Source organism: Jaculus jaculus, chromosome 6, assembly GCF_020740685.1.
Source record: "Jaculus jaculus isolate mJacJac1 chromosome 6, mJacJac1.mat.Y.cur, whole genome shotgun sequence".
NCBI classification, from domain to species: domain Eukaryota; kingdom Metazoa; phylum Chordata; class Mammalia; order Rodentia; family Dipodidae; genus Jaculus; species Jaculus jaculus.
In genome coordinates, this window is record NC_059107.1 from 129784412 (window position 1) to 129812307 (window position 27896).

A 27896-nucleotide genomic window follows, 5' to 3' on the forward strand; every position below is an offset into this window, starting at 1 on the left:
TATTAAAAAAAATAGAGAAAATATCTGGAGATGGGCTCAATATAACACATTGATTAGCATATAGGAGGCACTGAGATTTTCAAAATTAGAGAAAGAATATTTATTTGTGTGTGTGTGTGTGTGTGTGTGTGTGTGTGATTTTATTATAGCTTTAAATTGATCAACTATAACATTTATTTTAACAATTTTTCCATTCAACCAGTTTTCTAGTTTTGCCCGTCAGGAAATGAAGCCTCTTACTTCACCTTGAATTCTGAAAGTGGATTAGAATAGGAGCATAGTTTAGATTCAGATAAACATTGTGAAGAAACTTGAGGACATGTAAATTGTGCATTAATGGATAACTGGAACTCAAGCGGACATAAATTGACGAGGTAATTTTACCTCGTGTAGTTTCTTTAAGATGGCTGGGACACTGGAGTAACACGCACCTCAAGAAATCCTTTCCTTTGTCAATGGTTGAGGGAAATATGTCATGGTCTCATGTCAGGGGATGGCAATCTCGACTCTAATAATTATTTGTTTTTGAGGTGTGTGCATGTGTGTAGCATATATATGTGCAGTGTGTGCATGTATGCACAAGAGTGTGAAGATGATATCAATTGTCTTCTTTCATTAAACTTTTACATTGTTTCCTGGAGACAAAGTCTTTCACTGAATCTGACTTTGACGTTTTTTGATGCTAGGTAACCAGCATTCTCTAGTGATTTTCCTGTCCCTGGACTGAGGCTAAAGGTGTCTATGGCCATCACCAGATGTTTATGTAGTTGCTGGGGACTGGATCATCAGGCCTCTCTCAGGCCCTCATGCATGTGTGGCAATACTGTGACCCACTTAGCCTCTCTCCAGCGCCAAGTCAAATTATTACCTTGAGCATGCAAAAAAGTATGACCAGGTATCACCTTGTGTATGTGTAAAGAGTGTACATCTATGTTTTATATGTGGATGTGTCTGTGTGTAACTCTATGTGTGGCAGACAGATATTGGTGACTAGTATCTTTCGCCCCTCATTCTTCACCTTACATTTAAAAAAATATATATTTATTAATTTATAAGAGGGAAAGGGAGAAAGGCAGAGAGAAATAAAGAAAGAGAAAGACTGAGAACAGTCTCTTGCCACTGTAAATGAATTCTAGATGCATGTCTTGGCTTTACAAGGGGAATTGAACATAAAGGAGGAAGCTTTGCAAGTAAGAGCACTTAACCACTGAGCAATCTCTCCAGCCCATCCTTACTTTTTAAGACAAAGTCTCACAGAGAGACTAATGTTCATTGAATGAGCTGGACTAGCTGATCAACAAGACCCAGCAATATATTTTTTTTTTCTTTCAGCCAAATTTACTTTTAATTGGCAGTAGGAAGGTACATATTGAAATGACATATCTGACCCAGTGTATGCTTCTAAGGAAAGTTAGTGAACATCATTCAAGTTTGGTATTACCAATCAACAATTGGACTGTCCTCTGCTCATTAAGTCTGTTATTCTTTCCATTTCAGATTCTGAAGATGTTGTAGCAACAGATGATGGTGACTCTCTTGTTCTCCTTACTTCATACTTCAGTAGCCAGACAGGACGTGATGTCTGTGACTGTGACTGATTACAGAAAGCCTGCCACAGGTTGAGCGAGGAGGAGTATGTGTGCTTCTGGCCAGGAGCACATTGATTCCTGGCCTTGTGTCAGTATGGCTATGGGGCAGGGTGTCACTGACTTGAACATAACTGGTTTTGAGAGCTCTAGAATTAACTGAAACTTTTAAATAGTCCAGAGTAAAAATAAGGAACTTCCATGAGGGGTTAGGGTTGCAGCACCAAGTAAGGATAAACAAAGTGCTTGCCTTGCAAGCATGTTTACCTGAGTTCAATCTCCACTACCCATTTGAAGAAGGCTATGGTGCATGATGGTGCTTGCTTGTAATACCTACCCTGGGGAGGAAGAGACAAAGGGGATTCCTGGGACTCTCTGGCCGGCCAGCTAGCCTAATTGGTGTACTCCAGGCCAATGAGTGACCCTGTCTCAAAAAGCAGCAGGGGGATAGATAACATTTCTGACCTCCACTCATTTGCATGCACACATACACACGTGCACACATGGGCACATGTATGTCACACACACATGTAAGCATATAGAAAAGAATCTTCCACAAAAATAAATCCACAGGGGAAAAAAGTGACAAATCTACAGGTTCATTCAGAGGATGCAAGAGGTTCACTTAGGTCTAACTCAGAATAAACATGCTTGTACTCTGGAGGACAAAGTACTGTGAGATCTCTACCTCTGGGTGGAGTTTGTGTAGTATCTTTATTTTATTCTTTATTACTTCTCCTATCACTTAAATTAATTTATTTATTAAATTGGTTTTTTGGGTAGGGTCCCACTTACTCTAGCCTCCCAGCAATATCTTTCATACCTCTTCAGCACTGGGATCACATACATGTGGTGGTTTGCATTAGATGTCCCCATAATCTCATGTTTTTTGAATGCTTGTTTCCCAGCTGATGGCAATTTGGGAAGTGGAGCCTTGCTGGAGGAGGTGTGTTGTTCATGTGGGCTTAGTGGTTGCTACAGTCAGCGCCTCTTTGTTAGAGCTTGGCTCCCTTCTGATTTTTTCCATCTCATGTCAGCAAGAAGGCGGTGTCTAGTTGCTGCTCTACCATCTTAGCCCTGACATCATGAAACTTCCTCTTAAGAGTGTAAACCAAAGTAAGCAACTTTCCTTACATCAAGTGCTTTTGGTCAGGTGTTTTGTCCCAGCAATACAAAGGTAATTACAATATACCAACATGCCTGCCCTTCGCATAGGTGTTGGGGAGGGAACTCAGTTCCTCCTGCTTTCATAGCAAGCACTTAATCACCCAAGCCATTTCCTCGGCTCAGGGATCACTTTTTATTTCCATATTGAATGAAGGGAATGTAATAGAAATGTGAGGGCAAATCAGATAGAAAAAAAAAAAAAAAACACTACTTACAATTAGTTTAAATATTACTATTTTCTTTGCCAGAGGAATAGCATTGAAGCTGGCAATTAAAAAAAAAAAAAAAAAAGCTTAACCTTTTCAACTTTGATCTGAAGCTGTGCATTATTCATGTAGTTGAACATGTAGATTTTATAAGTCTACTGAATATGTAAATTCATAGGTAGCAAGTCTATTGACAAGCTCTAAATCTGAGTAAAATTACTGACAGTACAATAAGGTAAGGGCAAGTCTTAGCAGCTTTCAATACAAAGGCATTGCCTAGGTTAACCCCAAATACTCTGAGTCTTCTCCATAAAACAGAAAGCACAAAAGACACACGAAATATTTTTAGAACTGCACTGTGCTTTAGGTGGGTATCAGTATGCATTTGAAGTCATCTAACTATAATAGCTTCAGCTTATGAATATATCCAACACATATGTTTTACCACACAAGGAATATTTGGTGATAAGCAAATCCACAGGATCATTATTTATCTCATGCCTTTTATTTGCGCGATATGAGTCGTAACCTACTTAGGTTGAAGCTCTGAATGTTCTTTTAAATTGGCACACATTTACATATTAAGAATAAATACCTGGCCACCATGAAACAAAGAAAATTCAATGTGAGTTAGAACTGGAAAAGCTGCTTTGCATAATAACACACACACAGACACACACACACACACACACACACACACACATACACACACACTCTTCATTAGAGCCTGTGGTGGTTTGAATGTGAATGTATGTCCTCCATAGCCTGAGTTTTTTTTTTAATATATTTATTTCATAATTTGAGAGAGAGAGAGAGAGAGAGAATGGGTGTGCCAGGGCCTCTAGTCACTGTAAATGAACTTCAGATGCATGTGCCACCATGTACATATGGCTTACATGGGACCTGGAAAATCAAACCTGGGTCCTTAGACTTTGCAGGCATGCACCTTAACTGCAAAGCCATCTCTCCAGCCCCTGAGTTATTTTTTGATAAAGCTTACCACTTAAAGCTCCAGCCTCCTGTTGGATATTTTAGGAGGGGGAAAGAGAAAGGCCAGCCCTAAGATGTGCTCAGAGCCATTTGAGCCCTGGCTGTTGGTGCTCCCTGCAATTATTTCTCACTGCTATGCAACTATGGAAGGGGTCTAGCTTTCTCCGCCATTGATGATGTTTCCCGTGGATTCTGAAAGCCTTAAATAAACCGCTTTTTCCCAGGTACTGCTTCTGATCAGATGTTTTGTCAGTAACACATGAAGGTGACTGCAACAGGATCTTCATTGCTCTGTCTTCTGAGTGTCTCTCTATGCCAGAGGACTATGCAACAGTGTCAATTATCAGATGATCAATTATCCACAAAAAAATATTGAAGATACCTCTGTGTTCACATTAATTGATCTCCCTTTGTTAGTACAGTGGCATTTAGATTTCTAAGAAGTTGAGCCCTTGACAGCATTTATCAAATCCATTATTAGTCTTTAAATAAAGATTTCAATTGAAACCTATACATTTAGTTCTGAAAATCTCTCTGCTATAAATTAATCATGATTTGAATGGCTTGAAGGAAAGATATTTTCCACAGAACCATATTTTAGAATGTTCCATGCAGCTTATACTTTAAAAAAGACTTTGGATCAAACCTAGAATAAAGAAATCTAAATACCATACAACATGCAATCAATCACGTAGTCAAGGAAAAAAGGCATGTGCAGGATGTCTGACTAGAAATCATCTATGGACAAGGTCAGCATCAGAAGATAAAGTAAGTGATTAATGTTTGATACCAAATATAATTTGTGTTTCCAGAGAAGGCTTAAAATTGGTGTTTCTTTAAAAATAAGGATGAATGAAATAAAATGATAATATTAAGGAAGTCAAGGATGTTTAATACATGAAGATAAAATTCATATTATAATTTCTGCTATTTCTTTATTCAAAAATTTTCCTCCCAATATTGTCCCCCCTCAATCCTCATAGCTTAAACACAGTGTTAATAGGGGTAGAGAATTTCATTAGTTAACAGACATATAAGTAAACTCCAAAAATTTGGATCACTGAGAGGTCCTGGACAGCTCAACCATGAAAACAGAATTGAAACAAATGAATTCATTTTCTAAAAATACCGATCATTTGAAAATAATTTAGTTTTACTGAAAGAGTCCTGAATTTAGAAAAACATATCACTTTGAACATTTTGACAACTGAAAAATAGTTGTAAAATGTAAACACAATACCCATAATACATGCTGTCTGGCAATATCAACTAAATCTTCTCAAAAACAAGCAACTCAGAGTTGGGTGTGGTGGCCCACGCTTTTAAATGCAGCATTTGGGAGGCAGAGGTAGGAGGACTGCCAAGAGTTTGAGGCTACTCTGAGACTATATAGTGTATTCCATGTCAGCCTAGGCTAGAGTAAGACCCTAACTCAAAAAACAAACAACAAAAAAGCAAACAAAACAAAACAAAAACCAAGCAACTCAGGATTGAAAAACATAATATTTTCAAATCAATATTTATGACCATGGTAAAGGAAACAGAATATTTTTTTTTATAAGATAGCACAGCTTAATATTTTTTGGCTAAGATCTCAAAATTTTACAGGGCATTTTAAAGTATTTTAAAATTCAGATGTACACATAGCTAGGTATCATTTCATTGTCCCATCATGAAAGAGGTCTGTGGTTTTTGTAAGAATGAATAAAGAGTACCTTGGCTACAATAGCAAACTGGCTTTTCTGCAGCACATCCCTCCAGCAAAGGCTTAATATATCAGATTTGTCAAAGTCAACACTCCCGCTAATCTTTCCTGCCAGTGTCAAATGCTGGGAGCTACCAACTATTCATTTTGCTATGCAGTGTAGGGAAGAGAGATGTACAAAGGCCAAAAAGTAATCTGCACACACATCAGAATAAAATGCTCTTTTTGAACACAGCTGTAAAGGCAGTACCAAAAGAATTGGAAAAAGCAGCCATGTTTTCTGATTCCTCTGCAGTTTTCTTCTCTATGATACTGGTTTCAATTCAAATTATTCAGATCTCTCTGCATTACTTAGTTAATGAATGTCTTAAGACCAAAAACCCTTTTCTCTTTGCATCACAGCATTAGATGGTTCATTGCACTATCCAATCAGGTTGTTGAAAATGAAGTGAAATTAAGCATTAACTGTTTTGAAAGCTGTAAATACTGTTACTGTTCCTTAATAAGGATTAAAATTAATTAAGGTGGAATGTTAATAACTCTATAGTCTTTCTAAATAAAGTATCTGTGTAGTCTCAGAGAAGTATGCAAATTATGTTTTCACTCCATCATATCAACATTAATGGGATGTTTTGTTAAAAAATAATTAAAATTTTGATTATAAACTATATGATATCCTTGCTTCTCAATATATATATATATATATATATATATATATATATATATATATATATATATATATATATGTACCTGTGGGTGCCTCTGTGTTTGTAGATTTGCTATAATTGAATTATGTTGCCATTCAACTACTATTTTAGTGAAATCCCTCATAGTAGGTAAAGGAAAAATAAAATTAAAATTTTGATTATTAACATGGACATAATATATTTATGATTAGTATGTTTTATCTATTTTTACTGATTTTATTGGAAGATGAAATAACAGGTTTCATTTTGGCATTTTTATTCATGCATATCATCTTCACTCATTACCCTCTCTTGTCTCTCTTTTCTCTTCCAAATTTTCTCCATCCTCTTCACAAATAGATCTCTGTTATCATATCATCATATCAGTAATGTCACATATATGTGGTGCATATATTAGGGAAAACAACATGATTCTTTACATTGAGTTTAACAGTCTCCCTCAATAGTGATAAAGTAAAATGTGTGCTCATTTAGGGACATTTAAGGCCATACACCATGCAAGCTAGATGTTCCCAGAAAGAGCCTTGATTTAAAGTAATGAGGAAGTAAGAACACCTATTCTTTCTGGAGATACAGATTTCAAGGTTCATCATAAATATTTGAAAAGCCAATGGAATTAAGGCTCTCAAACCATTTAAACCATGTAGTATCATGCACAAACTTCTACTACCAGGTTTACTGCAGCTGGTTAGAAGTTCTATCTTGCTTATATACAGAATTGTATTTCTATCTTATAGTATAAGGAACTTTTCTATCTTAATATGTAAAATTAGTTTGTTTTGAAAGTTTTTAAATTATGTTTAGTTATTAGCATTCAAGTTTACCATTTAACTTTCTTTTTTTTTAATGAAATCAGCCTTTATTCATTTCAATATTACCACAAATTAGTCTGCTTGCTTTCATAGGTTTTTTCATGCTCTCCATTTCCTTTAACTGTTAAAGTTGAGGTATGCTATGACATGATGACAACGCTCTTTGCTGATGATGACTCAACCAAAATTTCCATTTAACTTTCTTACAAAACAAATTTGAGATTCAAAACTGATCAGTGGCTGAGTTTTCATAAATGTGGCATGGTATAAATTCAGTCATCAAACTTTTCTCAGGAGAAAGAATCATCATGCTACTTCCTTTTTATTTCAATGAAAAATACTCTTGATCTACAGTAGCCATCATTACAGAAAGGGCTCAGTGAAACCACTTGCCGTGAACAAAGTATAGAAGGTCAAATAGAAGTATAAATTGTATAACCCTATAAACATCAAGACACTCCATTTCTCCTTCTTCATAAGGAAGGACTGAAGTTAGCATGGTCGAGTATTCATCTGAGAAACGTAAAGCTGCCACTCTATTGCTGGGACTTCAATCAACTCTATATGCATTGGCTGTATGACTTTGATTATTTAATTAATTATGTATCTCATAATTATCATCTTTTTTAAATGGATGCCATTGTAGTGCTACTTCATGTTGTTATAATAATTAAATATTTATTAAGTATGTTCTTAGAAAATTGGATGGCATTTCATATTAAGTTACATCTTAGTGTTTTCAATGATGCAGATGTATATGTCTGGCCATTCACACTCAGGAATCAATGTTTACAGGGTCTAGCCACATCTCTGAAAATTCAGCCACTGATTGGTGTTTTCTATTTTACCAGTGTCCTTAGAACATTATTGTGTGTTTTCCTCTCAATAAACTGAAATCCTGAGCTACTGTTCCTTTACCCAGTGGTTAATAAATTTGCTGCCTCAATGTTTAAAGCAACAGAGAGGTAAATATACCACACTATTAAAATTCTAATAATTAGGACATTGATGATATATAAGGTACCAGATATTATAGAAATTTAAAAATTTAAGTTAATCTTTGCAACATGTAATCATCATTTGTATAATTAATGAGTATAGTTGACTTAGGAAAGATAAGGAAGCAAAAGCTGAGGGATGTTAGAAAATTTGTTTGGTATATACAGCCAGTCTACAACAGAATTGGTTCTGGCATTCGTGTATCCTGAAGCATTGGCTTTGCTTAGTGCAATGTTCCTCTTTGCTGTGTGTAGTGTTTATGCCTATAGCTGGAAGGTGTGAAAAACACCACCCCATACATGTCTTTCAGACTTGTCTATGCTGTTGTCCTATTCAAGGATCCAATCCATGCCTTTTAATGTCAGCTGACAGGGACAGGAGGAACTGGGAAAAAAAAGCAGGTTCAAAATACTATTCTTTAAGGTTTGCTCATATACTTCAAACAAGAATATACTGTGCTTCTCAAAGAGGGGCTGCCTTTTCTTCACTCATTGGATATTTTCATAAAGAAGAGTGCTTTAGCAGTTACCTTCTCACTGATGAGACAAATCACCCAATTAGAAACAGTTTATGGGAGAAAAGTATTTAATTCAAGCTCACAGTTTGAGGGAAAGCTTCATCCTGATAGAAAAAAAAAAATGTTGGTTCACAAGACCACACATCCTGAGCATAGAGTATAACAAGAGTAAGCTGGCTCTGATCAAACAGTGGGCTAAACTAATCAACCACAAGGTCTACCCTCAGCAACATGCCTCCTCCAAGGCTCTACTTACCAAAACTTCCACCAGCTACAGAATTAAATAGGAAGCTTACTCACAAACACATGAGGCTATGGAGGACACTTTATATTCAAACCACAAGTATAGAGTGGAAATGGCCATAGGCTTCATGAATATCCTCTTCATGAATATCCTGTTTATGGAGAAGTAGTAAGTTCTGCAAACAAAGTAATTATATGCTACATTATTATAGTCTTGTGTGTGTGTGTGTTCTCAAAGTCATATGGAGATAGTTTATCTTTCTCTTTACATATTTCCAAAATGTAGTTTTACATATTACAGAGCCTATACATATTAACCTGGAGTCACACACACACATCCTGTACTCAGATGCACTAAAACTTCTATGCACATGCACATGAGCATACTCAAACCCTCCATACATTCATGAAAGAATCTCTAGTGGCCTTAGTGATCATAGTCTTACTTTTTCAATAACAGAAGATTTATTCTTTTTTATATTGTGCAGATGAAATATGTGATTGGCATATATTTTATAAAATGTCATAAAAGGTGAACCATTTCATTTCATGGAATATTTTTAAACTATTATAGTAAAAAAATATCAGTGTGGAATTACTTTATATTAGGAGACAGCAATAAGATATGGATACATTATATGTAACTCATGACTGAAATGTCAAGAGTATTTCATTTAATTCTCCAAAACTGCTGTTATTATTTTTATGATAACATATGAAACATAATAGTTAATAGAGTTTTGTTTAATTACTAAAGTTAATAACAATGGTAGATAAGGAAAATAAGTTTTGAACTAAGGTTTTTTTGATCTTCATGTTTTTTTTTTTCTTTTTTAACTTTAGAGAGCAGGACATGGGAGCATAACAAAAAAATAGCTTTAGGGCTGGAGAGATGGCTTAGCGGTTAGGCGCTTGCCTGTGAAGCCTAAGGACCCCGGTTCGAGGCTCGGTTCCCCAGGTCCCACGTTAGCCAGATGCACAAGGGGGCGCACGCGTCTGGAGTTCGTTTGCAGAGGCTGGAAGCCCTGGCGCGCCTATTCTCTCTCTTCCTCTATCTGTCTTTCTCTCTATGTCTGTCGCTCTCAAATAAATAAATAAAAAATGAACAAAAAAAAATTAAAATTTAAAAAAAATAGCTTTAAAAAGCAGGTATGATTTTCACTATTGGATCATTAAGTACCATAAAAGGAACACTCTTATTAATGTGTTAAAGTGAAATAGGCATTAGAATCCTGACATCCTAAATATCCAAGCTCTTTTTTGTTTACTGGCAAACCTAGCCTGAGCTGAAATTAAGAAGTTAATATCATTTATATAATCTTTCACTCTCCACAATATAAAATAGAAGCAATTTATGGAAAAATGCCTAATATAAGATCCTATATCCATGCATCTATGATCTATCTTATATAATTTGTATGTTTACTTTTAAATCTTATAGGGAAATAAGAAAAATGAAATGATTTAAAATATAGCATAAAATACCATATCTTATTCATGCACTGAGCAATTCAACTCATGACTAGGTTAAATGTAGGAATTAAACTAAATTTTGGTTAACTTTTTTAATTGCTGAATAATAATGATGAAATATGTATGGGTATACAGAGAGTTTATAAGCAGAGTATAATATTGTTTCAAATGAATTATTTAAAATATTTAAAATGATAAAAATAATACTAAAAGACAGGTATTTATATGATTGAAAGTTCTCTGTTTGGCTCACTCTGTCAAAAAAACCTGAATTATAAAAAAAATTATTAATTTATGAAATTACTATATTTTTATAATCATTAAGTTCTGTTCATACTAAAATATAATTACAGATACCCTAAGAATTTGTATAGTATTATCAAATATCAATTATCAATGCCTCAAAATCTCATTCTTAGAAGTATTAGTTTTCACATTATACTTGGTAAAAATGAAAATTATCTATAGTACTTACTGTTCAAGAGAACTTCACATTTACTACCCTGAACACACAGTGTTCTTGCTACTAAATTCCAGATATCTGAAAACTATTATTTTAGTTTCCTTTCATATTGTTCTATTCAAGATCTAATATTCTAATATAATAATCATTTATTCAACTATCAATTATCTTGGTGTACCTTGAATTTTCACAAATTGCAAAAGAATAATTATTCTCTACATTTATCAATAGAATCAACTGAAGGTCCATGAGTTGAGGTTAGTTGAGGTAGGTAACATAGTCAAACAGGGTAAACATTAGGACCTCATCTATAAACTGGGTCTTCTTTCTATAATCATGGCAATCTGACTAAATCACAAGCCACTCTCTTAGTCTTTAGATTCCTTAATTCCTAAGATGACCAGCAAACAGCTGACCACCAGCCTCTGCTGTAAGTTATATACTGATTGACTTCCACAATCATCTTTCTCGTACTTCTTTTGTTTAACTACTCTATCATAACAACATGCCATCTATTTTGTGTAGAGGCTGTAGGTTTTCTGTAACTGTTTTGTGGAACTGTAAAGTTATTTGTACTACATTAAAGTTATATTTCCAAATAAAGTCTGTTTTAAAATGAAATATTATTCTGTTGTAGACAGTCTCATGTTTCTGGGATGAATATTCAAACCACACAAAATTTATGGAAAGAAGGGGCTTATTTCAAGCTTTCCTATCCATGGGGGAATTTCCATCATGGTGGAAGTTGATTCCATATATACAAGCAGAGACAAACAAGCAACAGCCAGCAAAAAACAAAAGCAGCAAGCACAAACTGGCGGCAAGCAGAACACTAGCACCAGCACACAAACCCAAAATCAGCAGGCGACAGGGACCTAGCCAGGGCTCAGACTGCTTTGGAAACCTTTCTACTGTAAATTATGCCCACCCACAGCTTAGGGTTAGACCCCAGGATCCTCCCCAGTGATATCTCCTTCAGCTAGCCTGCTGGAGACCCAAGTTATAAGCTTAAAGAAAAATTAAATTTACTGGGGAGAAGCATTTAAACTACTACATTTCACCCCAGCCCTCAAGAGACTCAAGACCACCTCACACTGCAAATAGTATTCAGTCCAACCTTAAATATTTCTATAGTCTTTACCAACTTTTAGATTGTTCCAAAGCCTTGAGTCTCATCTGAGGTTCAAGACTGTCTCTTAACAGTGAATCCTTGTAAAATCAAAACCAGTTATATACTTCCAACATATAATGAGACAGAACACACCTTTTATGGCTATAAGGCATAACAAGAAGAGACTGAACCAATGCAAGATCAAAAAACCATTAGATAAAATCAAAGATCTGCAGTTAAAGCCTGATATCCATAATCATTGACAGATAGATTTTGGATTTCCTAATTTTCCTCCCTCCAGCTGGGCTGAGTAGTGATTCAAACATCCACCGCAACTGAATATTACTCCCTGGTAGCCTCTTCATAGTACTGGTATATCCAAAACATTTTGAGTTCTCCAATGAAAATTATGGCCATCCTATAATGGCCTCATTGGTCTTCAATAAGGGACATTACTCTGCTTTACTTGCTGCATCTCAGCATTGGCCTTTTGAAACTTGTGCATTTAATGGCACACTTCCATGCATTTTTCATGCATCCAGCACCAGTATCAGGTGTGCAGGGATACAGCCATTGCGAATCCACAGAGGATATAAATGGTGAACTTGACCTTCTTTCAAGAGTTTGCATTTCTAACATTCAGTCTTTCCAGGGTGGAATCACCTCAGGCATCCTTCCATTGTTTCAATGTAAGCACCTTAATGGTGGTAATCTTTTTGACAACAGCAGTTTCAATACACTAAAGCCAATCTCTGTGCCAGTAACTTTAAACTTAGCTATTTTTTTTTTCAACCTTAAATTATGTATCTTTCAACTCTATATCTTCTGCCAGTCCATTACTTTCAAGTCCAACCTCAGCCAAATTGTCTGGGCATGGGCATAAGAACACACTTAGCTTCAGGGTTCATAAAACACCCTACAAAGAGCAGCTAGTGGAAAGAAAGGGTTTATTTTGGCTTACAGATGAGAGGGAAAGCACCATGATGGCAGCAGAAAATGATGGCATGAGCAGAGGCTGAATATCACCTCCTCGACAATAACAGGTAGACAACAGCAGCAGGAGAGTGTGCCAAACAGCATCAAGGAGAAGCTGACTGTATCGTCCATAAGTCCACCACGAGGAGTCTCCAATTTCTATATTGCCACTAACTGAAGACCTATATTTCAGAACACATAAGTTTATGGGAACACCTGGATCAAACCACCACATTCAATCCCTGGCCCCATAAACTGATAACCATACATGAAATAAAATGCAATTCATTCAGTCCAACTTTAAACTTCCCTATAGCTTTTATCATTCCTAATGCTATCCAAACATCCCCATAGTTCAAGGTCTTTTAAGTGAGCTGAAATACCAAAAAGCACCAAAATGACACAAAATAAACATTCACACTACAAGAGATTGCACTATGTATAGAAAATAAATATTTAACCAATACAAATTTAAAACTAACAGGGCAAACATCAAACTCTGGAGCTCCAAGTATGACAACTGTAGCCAGTGACAAGTCTTAATGTCTGATAATTCTAACCAGTGACGAGTCTCTGGATCTCCAATTCTGCCCCTTCAGCGAGGCTACTTGCAGCCCTGGGAAATTTCATCTGGTGCCGGTAACTCTTCATGGCAGCCATTCCATAGTCCTGGCATCTCCATTGGGTATCTACTGCAGCCCATGGTTCATCCTCCTGGTTCCATATAGCCTCCATACAGTTAATTTAACAAGCCTGATTCATATTTCCCATGACCATTTTCAAAATATAAAACTTGAAAATTCAATGACTTCTTTTCCTGCATATGTTATACTCAATCGTATCAGGTGGGCTACCAACTTATTAATCCAGGGGGGACAAAAAATAAAGCCAAAATGGATTAAAGACCTCAATATAAGACCTGAAACTCTTCTACAAGATGACCTTAGATGGGAGCTTTCTTTCTTCTTCTTCTCTCTTTTCCCTTGGCACAGCCCTGTAACTCCCAGTACCATGTTGTGGTTAACAGCTACAATGAGTTGTTGATCAGAGAATCCTACAAGGTTTTCCCTAATAAGAAAGACTTCTGTCAGAGCATTTGATTACCTACTGGAGATTAATGGTAAGACACTTCTGCTGAAAACACCATATTCTGTCAGTATGGAACATAAAGAGACCTAGCTTGAATTTGAAAGAGAGCCAGTCCCCAGACAGCCAACTAGTGCTAGAAAGTGCTACATGAGTTACTGGAGGAAAGTGGCCCACATCTGTCTGAGCAACCCAAGGTCTAAGCTACTTAGGAGCAAACAACATGACATGATGCTCACATAAATGCAGTAGTGGCACACAGCCTTGGTAGGTAATCAAATCCTCTCGGATTAGCAAACAGATATACTCAGTAGAAAGGAATCCATACCTAGAACTGGTAAACAAACCAGAATCATATCCACATAATGAGTTTGCTTTCTAATATCAAGCTTCTACTAATTTTGGGCTACAAGAGGACATACCCACATTAAATTCTCTCTAAACTAATAATGGTTCTCCCATTTAACCTGTGCTAACTACACTCTCCATTGGAGAATATGCTTCTCTTTTTCAGATGGAAGTGGGACCTGAGGAAAGAAAGGACCCATTATACACTCTGGGACCCTAGCTGAAATCACAGAATAAATGGGACAGTGAGCAAGAGTGCTGCTTTCTTGGAGAACATGATATCTGCACAAGGGTGAAAGGGATAGACACTGAGGACACTCAACATCTACCAAGATCCAGTGGATCCTAAGAACCTATGACTGAAGTAGACTTAAAATGCACTCAAGATAACTTAGGGAAATTCACAGAAGAGGGAGTGGAAAGATTGTTAGCACCACAAGATGGGACATTATTCTCAGAGAGCCTTTTCCCCGGAACTGATGGATGCACCCACAATGCATGACCCACAATCCTCATGGGGATGATCTGCAACCCTAACAAGGAGGATCCCTTTTGTGGGGGGCAGGGATGAGGGAAAGGATGGTACCAACATGTGCTATTTACATACTCAGTATGTTCATAACTAATAAAAATAAATACAGCTGAGTGGGGAGACATTTCAGCCTAGTGATTTCCTTTTTTGTTTTCCTGTGATATGTCTCTCTGCTCATACCAGTCCATGTATATGCAATGCAACTCTTCACAATTTCTCACGACACAGGCATAACAGCAAGCCTCTCACTCAAACTGCTTCTAACCCAGTCCAGGCAGAGCTTTTTCTCACACTCATAAGCCAAACCTTACAGTCCATAGTTCTTGCTGCATTTAGGTCATTCAATTGTGAACAGAATAGTCTATCAAGCTGTACTTATATAACTTCTAGGCATCTCTTAGACCAAGATTTCAAAACAATCTACATTCCTTCTACAAATGAGTTATAAAAAGCCACGAACCACATAGTCAAGTATCTAGCAGCAATGATACCACTTCTCTACCAATTTTATTATTGCACTAGCTTCGCATTGCCAGGAGAAAACACCTGACAAAAAGCAGCTTATGGGAAGAAGGAGTTTATTTTGGCTTACAGACTCCAGGGGAAACTCTATGATGGCAGGGGAAAGTGATGGCATACACAAATTGGACATCACCTTCTACCCAACATCAGGTGGACAATAGCAGCAGGAGAGTGTGCCAAACTCTGGCAAGGGGAGCTGGCTGTAATATAGATGAGATTTCCCCAGCAATACATTGCCCCAGGAGGATCCAATTCCCAAATTACCACAAGCTGGGAACCTTGCATTCAGACTACCTAAGTTTATGGGGGTCACATGAATCAAATCACCACACTATACATTGCTGAATATTTGTGAGTTCATACTTTAAGGATAGAATAATTTTACTATGTGAAAGTTTAGATCTCACGGTATTCTTTGTAATTATTGATGCTTCCTGACTGAGGCCACCAGCTCCTGTTTGTCTTTAGCCACATTTCACGTTATATTATTTTCAAGTATATTTTGTTAAATGTTTGTTAAATTTATGTAAATTTGTTGTGTTTTCTTTCTTTTAAAAGTCACATATTTTCACTTTTTGAAACATTCAGTAAGAAAAATAGTCAATATATACAAAATTTGAAGATAAATTGAATATGAATATTTATTAATTACTCATTAAAGTGAAAATTCTATTACTTTTAAAGTTCAGAGTATTTCTCTGTGGTAAATCCTGGAAATGGGCTATATTAACTTCTGAAAGACACATAAATTAAGGACATAACTGAGCAGACACAACAGATGAACATTGTATTATATAAGTTCTTGTTCTTGAAAATTATATTTATGTTTAAATGCAATTCTTTGGTTGATGAGTCTTTTGTTATTTACATCATTTTTTCTGAATGAACTCTTGCCAAGAAAATGATGTTATCCTAATATAAACTGCAAGCAATTAAGCCCAGTGGGATTATACCATTATGTAATTTGACCATTATCTACAATAACTTCTGTAATATTCATGCAAATATTCAGATCTTTGCACATGAAGACATGTAAGAAATTATGTATATAACACACACACACAAATATAAATTGATTTTTGTATCACTTTAGATGGAGATGATTTCAGAGGGACAACTAGAGAAGTATGTGTACCATGAATTGCAGGATAGACCAGAAGACTGGTAGGAAAAACACAATCTTGTATTTGAACATCCAAGCTCATTTGTATTATTTCAAGCTAAAGTGACAGAGCCACAAACAAAAAACCTCATCCAGAGTTATTGCTTCCAACTTTTCCAAGTTTTAACTTCAAAGGAAGTTAGAGGAAATGAAAATATCTGCAAATAAATGCAAAGGCCGACTTTGGCAGTGGTGAGCTGCTGGCCATTCACAACACTGCAGTTCAGGGAAAACTTAAACATAAGGGTTCATTCTCACTTTTAGAATACCAGCTTCTGATCAGACCAGTCAAATATAAGATAATCCAAGATTACATTCAACACATGAGTAGCCCAAAACTCCCCTAGTTGCAGTATAAATTTATAATTCACAGTGTTTTCATTTATCTAGTAATGTAAAGCAAAAGCATAATGAAAAGAAAACATTTCAAAGAAAGGAACATTTTGTAACTTGTAACACAGAGTAGCTTCTCCTCTGCCCGATCACATTATGTTTTGAAAGAATTTCTTACATAACTCTTACCATAGTAAAGAAACTGAAAGCTTCTCTTACCAGGGTGGACTAAAGCTGCAACCTTGCTGTGGCGTTTTCTGCAGCTCTCTTTTGAAAAGACAGATCCAAAGCGGCTTTGTGCACACAACTGATCTGGCAGATCTCCAGTCCCTACACAAAAAAACAGTGTAATTGGCTCTCAAAAGAGTGGTGTAAACATTCATCATGATGGCACTTGCATGTTGAATCTAGCCACTGTTACCCTAGTAGACTTTTTCTAAACAGGCCAATTACATTTTTCCTTTCATTGTTGGCTGTTTGGAGTTCTCTGTTCAATACTGAGATGAATATCTTTGAAGAAAGCATGCATTTGTGTCTGTTCTGCTACAGCTACAGCATGGACCCCTTTGGGTTTGGAAAGTATGGCCCAAGATGTTTAACAAAAAGTACACACATGATTTTAAATCAAGACGGCATATCTATATATTTTTTAATGTTGGAAATATTTAGGATCGTGTGTGTGTGTGTGTGTGTGTGTGTGTGTGTAAATGTATCAGAGTTATCAAGTCTTTCATTTTTGATTTAACAACAGTCAAAGGAACATTCTACATCTCTGTTTGGCACAGGACCCACATCAATGATGCCTATAACATACCCAAGAATTTGAGATCAACTGTTCTGGATTTTGAAGTCTCATTAAATATTCCAATGTTCTTTTGCCCAAACCTGCAGAGTTTCTGCTACAATCACATCCTTTAATTTTTATGGGAGACGTGTGTGTGTGTATGTGTGTGTGTGGGGGGGAATTGTCACAAAGCCTGGGCTCTTTTATTTTCTGCTGTTTAACATTCAAATTTTCCAGGAATGATGAGTAGTTTATTCTTGTTACCAAGAGAAGTGAATATTAGGTCAAACATGAATTTCAATAAAAGGCACAACCTCAATCTGTATCACTCTTTGTAATGATCTAAGCAATATGTTGATCTTACAACTACATGAGCATACAATCTCTCCTCTGCTCCCTATGTATATAGAGGTTGGTTAACACTTACTAGCAATGCCTTCACTTGCAAAATAAGAATTACCTGCCTAAAAAAAAATGTGGGTTTTTATTGTATTTTAATGTTACTTTATGTTTGTATCATTTAAAACCATTAATACTTATATGTTTAAACAAATTATGTTTGTACAACTCTCTAAATAATAAATCATTTAAATTTAAGTATCCTATAAACAAGTACATTTTAAGGACAAAATTCTTAGCTGGAAAATTTTCTGAGTTTATTAGTTAATCTACAAACAAAACTTTTCTACAAAAACAATGTATATAAACCTTAACAAAATAATAACATGGCATTATGTTTTTATTTCTTTCTTATCCTTTCTTTTCTGTATATTCTACCCTTCCTATCCTATGTCATCCTCCTTTCCCTATTCACTTGAATCTTTCTTCTTCTTGTTCCAACTATAATTACATAATATTTATGGAACCCTTTTTATGTACCAGGTGCTAGGCCAATTATTTTACATATTGCATGCTACGCTTTATTTGTCACTTTTTTTTTCTTTTTGTTTTTTTGAGGTAGGGTTTCACTCTAGCCCAGGTTGACCTGGAATTCACTCTGTAGTCTCAGGGTGGCCTCGAACTCAAGGTGATCCTCCTACCTCTGCCTCCCAAGTGTTGGGATTAAAGGCATGCACCACCACGCCCAGCTTGTCAAATATTCTTTACTAGAGCTTTACACTTTTATTTTACCTTTGCCTTGAGAGTCCCATCAATATTCACAGGCATGATTATAGCATCTATAGAAGATCATCATATATTATGATACTTTCTTTTACCTGCCATATTTTCAATTCATCATTGTTGTGACTGAGTATTGATCTTATTTATTGAAGTGCTTTGACATAGTGTATAATGTCCATTTATATTTTATCCCTTCTAATTAAACATATGAAATATCCTTTGTATTATGCAATTTAAATCCATTTTTCAAACTTCAAATTGTCAATATAACTACATTGATTCTCATAGTGATAATGTAATCATCCCTTCTTATTTTACAATTTCATTCGTGTGTGCATGTGTGAATGAGAGAGAGAGAGGAAAAGAGACAGGAAGAGATGTATTCATATGTGTGTGCCCTTGGGGTGCCCTATATGTTTGCCTGCTATGCTCCTAGTGAACTTGGGTGTCTGCTTCCTTTGCTGAGAAAGAGAGCCAGAGTTTCTGTTTACTGTTCTCAGAGCTTGCAGCATTTCCAGTGATTATCAGGCCTCTGCTCCACTGCAAGATTGGGGTTAAAGCCAGGTATTGTCACACTCAACTGTTTGAGTAGGACCTGGAGGTTTGAACCCAGGCAGTTTCAGCTTCCCTCAGGCCTTTGTGCTTAAGCAGGAAGGGCAGTTAACTTCCAGGCCATGTCTCCAGTTCGCGTTGCAGTTTTTAATTCAACTGTTCACCATCTTAAAGTCATTCTGCTTAATTTTTGTTCTTCTTATCTACTGTTTGAGAGACACTGTTCTGAGTTCTGTGGTTACATAAAAAAAAAAAAAAAACTAGATTATGTTATTAAGAACATGCAATCTGTTTAAAAACCAGAGCATGCACACTAGCAAGAAGAAAATCATCGAAGTGATCTTGACGCTGTGATGTGGGTAAAATGTCTTTCCCATATCACATTTCATGTCATGTAAGTAAACAATATTAGAGATTAAAAATATTATATATGGCCTTTGGAAAATCAACCAAACCTCATCTTCAATTTTTATTGATTTACTTCCTTGTAATTTTTATTTATTTAAAATTTATTTAGCTTCTGCTGTATAGCAAGGATTGCTCCATGCATTCATATGAATGTATAACTATTCTCTAGTAGATACTTCTAGTATACAGGGCATCATCCAAATACGAGTTAAACCATAGTGCAAATACACATAGATACTAACATAGATACCCAAGAATTAAAATTTCTGGTTCAAACAATGCTTCCCAGTTATGGGGTTTTGTACTTCTGTTCTCTACAACTTAAATGGTCTTCCTCTGTACATTGAATGATATTTTTTGGATTTTGAAAATATAACTGTTACAGAGGTTTCCATGATTTGCCCATTGTCATTGTTTATCTTGGTTCCCATCCACTGCTGAGATTTCTTACCCAAAGCACCTGAGATACTTATGCCTTTACCTGGCCACAAGCATCAGTCTGACTTTCATAGGGAGTGGGATTACTTATTTTAATAACATAATATAGTTTCTTCATAAAACTCAGGACAGAATCCCTCAAACAATAGATAAGAAGAAAAAAAATTAAGCAGAATGACTTTAAGGTGGTGAATAGTTGAATTAAAAGGTACTGGAAATCACTTTCAGTTTGTGACAGAACAGATCCAGAAGCCAGTGATCCTGCATGCTAATCCTTTAGATGATACAATCTGAGGCATGGCCTAAATAGCTTCTCATCATTCAATTAGGTTCAACATTCTTTCATGATATAAAAACTCTGAGGAGGGCTGCAGAGATGGCTCAGTGTAAGGTGCTTTCCTGTAAAGCCTAACAACCTGAGTTCAATTTCCCAGTACCTACATAAACAATATGCACAAAATGTTGTATGCGTCCAGAATTTGCAGTGGGTGGAGACTTTTATACACCTACTCTTTCTGTCTCTCTTCTATCTTTCTCTGCTTAGAAATAAATAATTTTTTAAAAAAAAACTTTCACAAAATTGAGTACAAAAGGAATATGCATTGACTTCTGGCCAAGATGGCAACTGCCTAGCTGCACTGCAAACCCTAGGGGAAAGAAAGGCCAGATATTAAGGGTTTACTGGATCTTTTTGTCAGTGGAGGGCACAGAGGCGGAGGAAACGGAGATCCCTTTGCAGGTAGGTAGCCCACCCTTCCCACCAAATAGCTACCAACACCAGTGGGACTGCCTCGGCTTGCCGCCACTGACCCCGTGCTCTGATCGTGCCAATCGGGCACTGATTGTGCGATCCCTGCGTGAGGAAACTTAGACTGCTCTGCACACTTGTCCACATTGCTGCTCCTGCCGCTGCACATTCAGCAAGCCCAGTCCCACAGCAACTGCCACACAAGCCCAGACTGCACAAGCTCAGGTATAATAAAAACAGCATGGTAATGGCATAAAAACAGGAGTAAAGACCAATGGAATAGACTTCAGGATCCTGGCTTTGGCCAAGCAACTATAGCTGCTTGATATTAGACAAAGGCCTGAACAATATAGGCTGGAAAAAGACAGCATCTTCAAAAAATGGTGCTGGACAAACTGGATAACCACATGAAGGAAAGTGAAACTTGTTCCACACATTTCACCATGCACTACACTCAAATCCAAATGGATCAAAGACCTCAATGTAAGACCAGAAACTCGAATACTACTGGAAGAATATTTAAGAAGTACTTTCCATGATACAGGAATGGAAAAAGACTTCCTGAACAAAACCCCAGTAGCTCATGATCTAAAACAGTCACTCAACCAATGGGATTACATGAAGCTGAAGAGTTTCTTTACAGACAAGCATATAATAAGCAAAGCCAATAGATTACCCACAGAATGGGGGAAAATATTTGCTGGTTATCCAACTGACAGAGGCCTAATCTCTAGAATCTACAAAGACTCAAAAATCTAAACAGTAAGAAATCAAACACCCCACTCACAAAATGGGGCAAAGAGCTGAACAGGCAGTTCACAGAGGACGAAACACAAATGTCAAACACACACTTCAGAAAATGATCATCATCCCTAATCATCAGGGAAATGCAAATTAAAACAACTATGAGATTCCACCTTACCCCAGTAAGGATAGCAAACATCAAAAAGTCAAATGAAAATAAATGCTGGCGAGGATGTGGAGAAGTAAGAACACTCATCCACTGTTGGTGAGAATGTAGGATGGTACAACCACTTTGGAAAGCAATAAGGAGACTCCTGAAAAAGGTGACTATAGAGATACCAACAGACCCAGTTATACCCTTACTGGGCATCTACCCTAAAACCTTCAAACCACAGGCCAAAGAGATTTGCTTATCCAAGTTTGTAGCGGCTCAATTCGTAATAGCTAAGAGCTGGAATCAATCCAGATGTCCAACACCAGAAGAATGGATAACTAAGATGTAGTATATCTACACAATGGAATTCTATACAGCAATAAGGAAAAATGACACAAAGAAATTTGAGGAAAAATGGTTGAATCTGGAACAGATCATTCTCAGTGAATTTAGTCAATCACAGGAAAAATATCGCCTCATAGTCTCACTCATCTACTGCATCTAACCTGAATCTACCCAAGATTCCTTACATACCCAGTAAGCATCTCATGGACTAGACACTAGGATGGATGGGGAGGGAGGGGAGGGTATCGAAGGGGGGGTAAAACACAAATCTAAACCCAAACGGCAATGGTACCATAAAATTCTACTTCCTAGGGCTGGAGAGATGGCTCAGCGGTTAAGGTGCTTGCCTGCGAAACCTAAGGACCCAGGTTTGATTCTCCAGTACCCATATGAAGCCAGACGCACAAGGTAGTGCATGAATCTGGAAGCAAGGGCTGGAGGCCCTGGTATGCCCAGCCTTCACCCCCTCTGTATTTAGCTATCTATTTATCCCTCTCTCTCTCTCTCTCTCTCTCTCTCAAATAAATAAATAAAATATATTAAAAAAAATTTTTTTTTAAAAAATTCTACTTCCTAAAAGGCAGAACAAATATGTGAACCTTCACCAGGCCCTTACAGGCAACACCTGAACCACAAGACACTGGAGAGGGTAGGATCAAGTCTAACCTAAATCTTCTACATCATCCCTCCCTCTCTTTCCCTCTTCCTTTCTCTTTCTCCTCTCTAACTCTTGTATATTAGCTATCTTTTTCTTCATTTTCTTAGTGGGCACTGACCTGTAACTCCCAATACCAGCATGGGGCTATTATCCATAATGAGCTTTTGATCAGAGAAACCTGCTAGGTTTCCCAAAAGAATGACAGATTTCTGTCAGAGCACTTGATGAACCACCAAAGGTTAGTGGTAAGACCCTATTGCTGAAGACACCATATGCAGCTGACACGTAAAATGGAATGGCATGGCTGGAAGCCAGGAGAGAGTCAGTCCCCAGACAGTCAGTGTTTCTAGTGCCAGAAGGTGCTACATGGGCGACTGGGGTAAACGACCAATATCTGTCCAAGCAACTCATGGTCTAACCTACTTAGCAACAGATAACCTGTTGTGATGCACACACAAGTACAATAGTGACACACAGCCATGGTGGGGAACCAACTGCTTTTGATTTAGCTAACTGATCCCATCAGTGGTATAGGACCCATTGCTGGAGCTGGGAAACAAGTCAGAACCATATCCAAACATAAGACCACTCTCTAATATCAAGATGCCATCAGTCATGGGCTACAAGAGGTCCTACACTTATTAAACTCTCTATTAAAAAGGTAAGGGTTATCTCATTTGTCCTGGTGTTAACTTACTCTCTGTTGGTGAATCTGCTTCTCTTTTTCAGATAGATGCAGCTCCTAAGGAGAGAGCCAACCCATCATACCTCAAAAGGGCCTCGGCTTAAACTAAGGGAAATTGGTGAAACAAGCAAGGGTGTTGTTTTCCTGATGAACTGGATACCAGCACAAGGGGGAAGGAGACCAACACAGAGAAAAATCAACTCCTACCAAATCAGAGAGCCAGAGCCTCAGAGGCCCCCAACACTGAAGCAGACCAAAACTGAACCCAACATGGCTCAGGGAAATTTTGCAGAAGAGGGAGCAGAAAGAATATCAGAGCCACATGTTGGGTCATGATATGCAGAGACATTTATCTACCAATAACTGTGGCCTAACTCCACAATGCACAACCCATATACCTCAACAAGGAGGGGCCAGTGGGGAGGGGTTTGGTAACGGATGAGCTTAATAATGGTACCAAACTGCCTGTATTTGCTGAATAGAAAACTAATAAAAAAAAAAAAGTAAAAAAAAAAAAGCACAGATAACAAAGTAAAAGTATAAAAATTACATTATATGAATCTAAAATAATTCTATTTTGGAAAAAAAAAAACAATCAGATAAATAAGTGGATTGTGAGAAGTAATGTAAACTATTCATATTATAAAAGACAATAGATAAATATTATTAACTAAAGAGCAGTTATACAATTTAATAATTGACCAATTATCTGACTAAACATATCTACAAATAAAACACTCAAATGACCAACATTTTTTTTTTTAAATGGTAACTTTTACTGATCATCAGAGAAATACAATTCAGCTATGGTGCAATAATACTAGTTCCAATGATTTCTATAATACAGAAAAAAATGCAGATGAGCAAGTGGAAATATTCATATACAATTAGAGAAAATAAAATTCAGCAAATCACTATACAAAACATGGTGGAAATTTCTTTAAAAACTAAAAGTAGAATTGACATTTGATCTAGAAATCCCACTACTTCATATACAATCAAAGGAAACTAAATAATTATATCACAGGAATCCTCCCATGTCTTTTTTTTTCTTTTTTAAGTTTTTATTTATTGATTTGAGAATGACCGACAGAGAGAGAAAGAGGCAGATTGTGAGAGAAAGAGGCAGAGAAAGAGAATGTGTGCACCAGGGCTTCCAACTACTGAAAACGAACTTCAGACACCCACGCGCCCTTGTGCATCTGGCTAACGTGGGTCCTGGGGAATGGAGCCTTGAACCCAAGTCAAGTGCTTAACCACTAAGCCATCTCTGCACTCCTTCCATCTCTTTTTATTGCAGACCAGATATGGAGTCAACCATGATCTCCTTTAACAGACACAGGGAAAATGGTAATGTAATATATTCTCAAAATAAAATATTATGGAGCTATAAAAAGAATAAAATCCTATCATTTGAGAGAAAATGGGTAGAGCTAAAGAACATTCTGTTAAGTGAAAGAAGCCAGACACAGAATGACAAATATTGCATGTTCTCACTTGTGGAGATGAAGATGGCATAGAAGAAGAAACGGAAAGAATGGTGACTCAAAACCAAGGAGGGCAGAGAAAGGGAAGCAGAAAGATGTTCAATTAGGGTTACCAAAACACAGATGGAATTAGCTCTGATTGTTTATATCTATCTCAAGTCTGCAACTATAGTCCACACTAATCTATGGTAAATTTCTGAATAACTATATAAGTACAAATGTTGTCAACACACAAAAATTAATGACATTTCGTGAAAAAGAAACACTAGTTACCCTAAACAGATCATTATGCACCCTGTATATGTATTATTAGCACACTATGCCACATTATTTCAATCTCCAGTAGGTACACACCTTTAATCCCAGCTCTGGGGAGGTGGAGTGAAGAGGATTACTGGTCAGACAATCTAGCTGCATTGTTGAGCACCGACCGTATTCAAGAGCCTCCCTCAGAAAGAGCAGTACCCAATGTTGCCCTCTTGCCTCTACATGCACACACGTGTGCACGCACAAACACATACTCATACACATACATGAACACACTGACACATACACATAACATAAATGCAAAAACCTATGAGTTTTATTAAAGCTCTGAAACTAGATTAAATATAATCTTAAATTACTCAGGAAAGGCAAAAGCTGGGAACTTTCTAACTCCAGTAGCTAGTCCCAGAACTTTGTCACTGATGTGCACAAGAGTCATACAAGTATGTAGTCTAGGCATTTGCATCCCTAAGCTTTATAAGGTGACTTATCACTATTACAATTCAGAGTTAGTTGAGTGTGGTAGCTTGTGCCTTTAATCCTAGAGCTTGGGAGTCTGAGGTAGGAGAATTACTGTGAGTTTGAGGCCAGCATGGACTGAAGAGTGAATCTTGCCTTCAAAAGTAAAACAAAACATACAAACAAAAAACATTACAGAAATGGTGTATTATGTACACAGCAAGAAAGCACAACTGAATGGAGTAAAATATATGTGATGCAATTTACATTATTTAAGATAAGATACTCTCTAGGCAGCTTGCAATATATCACGCTGAAAATAATATAGTTGAGTATGTGCTGATAATGATTCTTTTCTTTTCTATTTTTTTTTTTTGTTGTTTTTTCAAGGTAGGGTCTCATAGCTCAGGCTGACCTGGAATTAACTCTGTATTCTCAGGGTGGCCTTGAACTCATGGCAATCCTCCTACCTCTGCCTCCCGAGTGCTGGGATTAAAGGTGTGCACCACCACGCCCGGCTTTGGTAATGATTCTTAATGTTAAATGAGTGATTATGCAGTGAAAACTCCTCTTATTAATTGACTTGCATTGATTTTCTGTTTGTTTTTGTAGCATCGAGCAGGCCTTTGTGAATGCTAGACTTAGATTTGACTATGTAGGCAATTAATTGTTATTTAGCCCATTTTGGTCTTGAACTCATGATCCTCCTTCCTTAGAGTCCTAAATGCTGGGATGCCAGATATCTGCTCAAACTGTGACTTCTTTTGGAAGCATCAAGAGTAATACTGCACACATAGAATATTATTTATTTTATTTTTATTTATGTATTTGAGAGACATACAGAAATAGGGAGAGATAGAGAGAGAATGGGCATGTCAGGGCCTCCAGCCTCTGCAAACAAACTCCAGATGTGTGTATCCCCTTGTGCATCTGGCTTATGTGGGTCCTGGGGAGTCAAAACTGGGTCCTTTGGTTTTGCAGGCAAGTGCCTTAACCATCAATCCATCTCTCCAGCCCCAGAATATTATTTTGTGATGGAGACTTGTATTCAAGTTGCAGCTCAGTTTTTGTGTACATCCTTGATACAATTTCCTCCCGGTAGTCTGAGATATTAAATCTAATATGAGCATTAAGCATAATATGAACAACAGCTATCTATACAACCTGACAAATCATTAGACAGTGAATACATTTGTCCAGTGTGCCATCAAACAAATAAAATCAGAATATTTCAAGGATAACAGTGGTACCTCACTGACTTCATTCTTCCCCATTATTTTGGAGTAATGACTGCTCTCAGTTTTATACCATTTACTAATTTAATCCGTTTCTAAAAATTCTTTGTATATCTCTACATTGGCAATGACTTTTATCTAGTTCATTTTGAAAAGCATTAAATGAGAAATTTAGTGTTGTTGTTTTCATCTCTTGGTCACCTTTGCTCTTGCATATTAAAATGATTAGCAGCTACTAATGGAATGAAAACAGATTTTACCCATTCCAAATTTGGTGGGAGTTTGTATTATTGCTACCAATTAATAATTATTTTGCTTTGAATGCTTACTGGACAAAGGCTTTATTTGGACAAAAGGAATACTTTTGATCTAGATGAAGCTGGTTGGACAATGTGACTGTTTTGTATCCCAGCATTAATACATTTTGAATGCTTAATTTTATGTCATGCAATTTTCACCTCATTGGAAAGAATGATCCTGCTTTGCACATCCTACTGCACTTTGGCCTTTCTGGGGTAGAGGTCCACTTGCTTGGCTTTCACAGACAGTGCCAGGTGTTCTCGCTGCACTGCAGGTAGCAGGTTCCATAGCCACAAGAAGTAATCAGATTTCTTACATACCATTGCCAAAAATATTTTTGCCCATATTCATTTCTTTTAATCTGCATTTTCCTAATGATAAAGGATGTTGAGTATCTCTACATCAACTATTAGAAAGTTTTAGTGAAAAGCTTAATTCTTTATTAGATTTAGAAAAATTGATTTGCAGGGATCTTGATGCATTGTACAGAGAAATTCTCTGTCAGACAAAGTTGTTACCCAGCCATTACTCAGATTGCCAAAATCTGTCTGATCCTGAATTTTAATTTTTAGT

General features: G+C 36.8%; 1 protein-coding gene across 5 annotated transcripts in view; it reads right to left on the reverse strand.

The window, feature by feature from the left end:
* Mgat4c (MGAT4 family member C) overlaps positions 1–27896 on the reverse strand; it is a 678495-nt gene that overhangs the window by 376326 nt on the left and 274273 nt on the right. For 4 of the 5 annotated variants that reach the window (XM_045151469.1, XM_045151467.1, XM_045151468.1 and 1 more), the window contains one exon: positions 17157–17267. The exons of the other annotated variant lie outside the window; for it this stretch is intronic. Coding sequence is in view for 1 of the 4 variants with exons in the window: in XM_045151466.1 (XP_045007401.1) it covers positions 17157–17267 (111 nt within the window). In the remaining 3 variants the exon portion in view is untranslated. The remainder of the gene's footprint in view (positions 1–17156; positions 17268–27896) is intronic. 5 annotated transcript variants of the gene reach the window in all.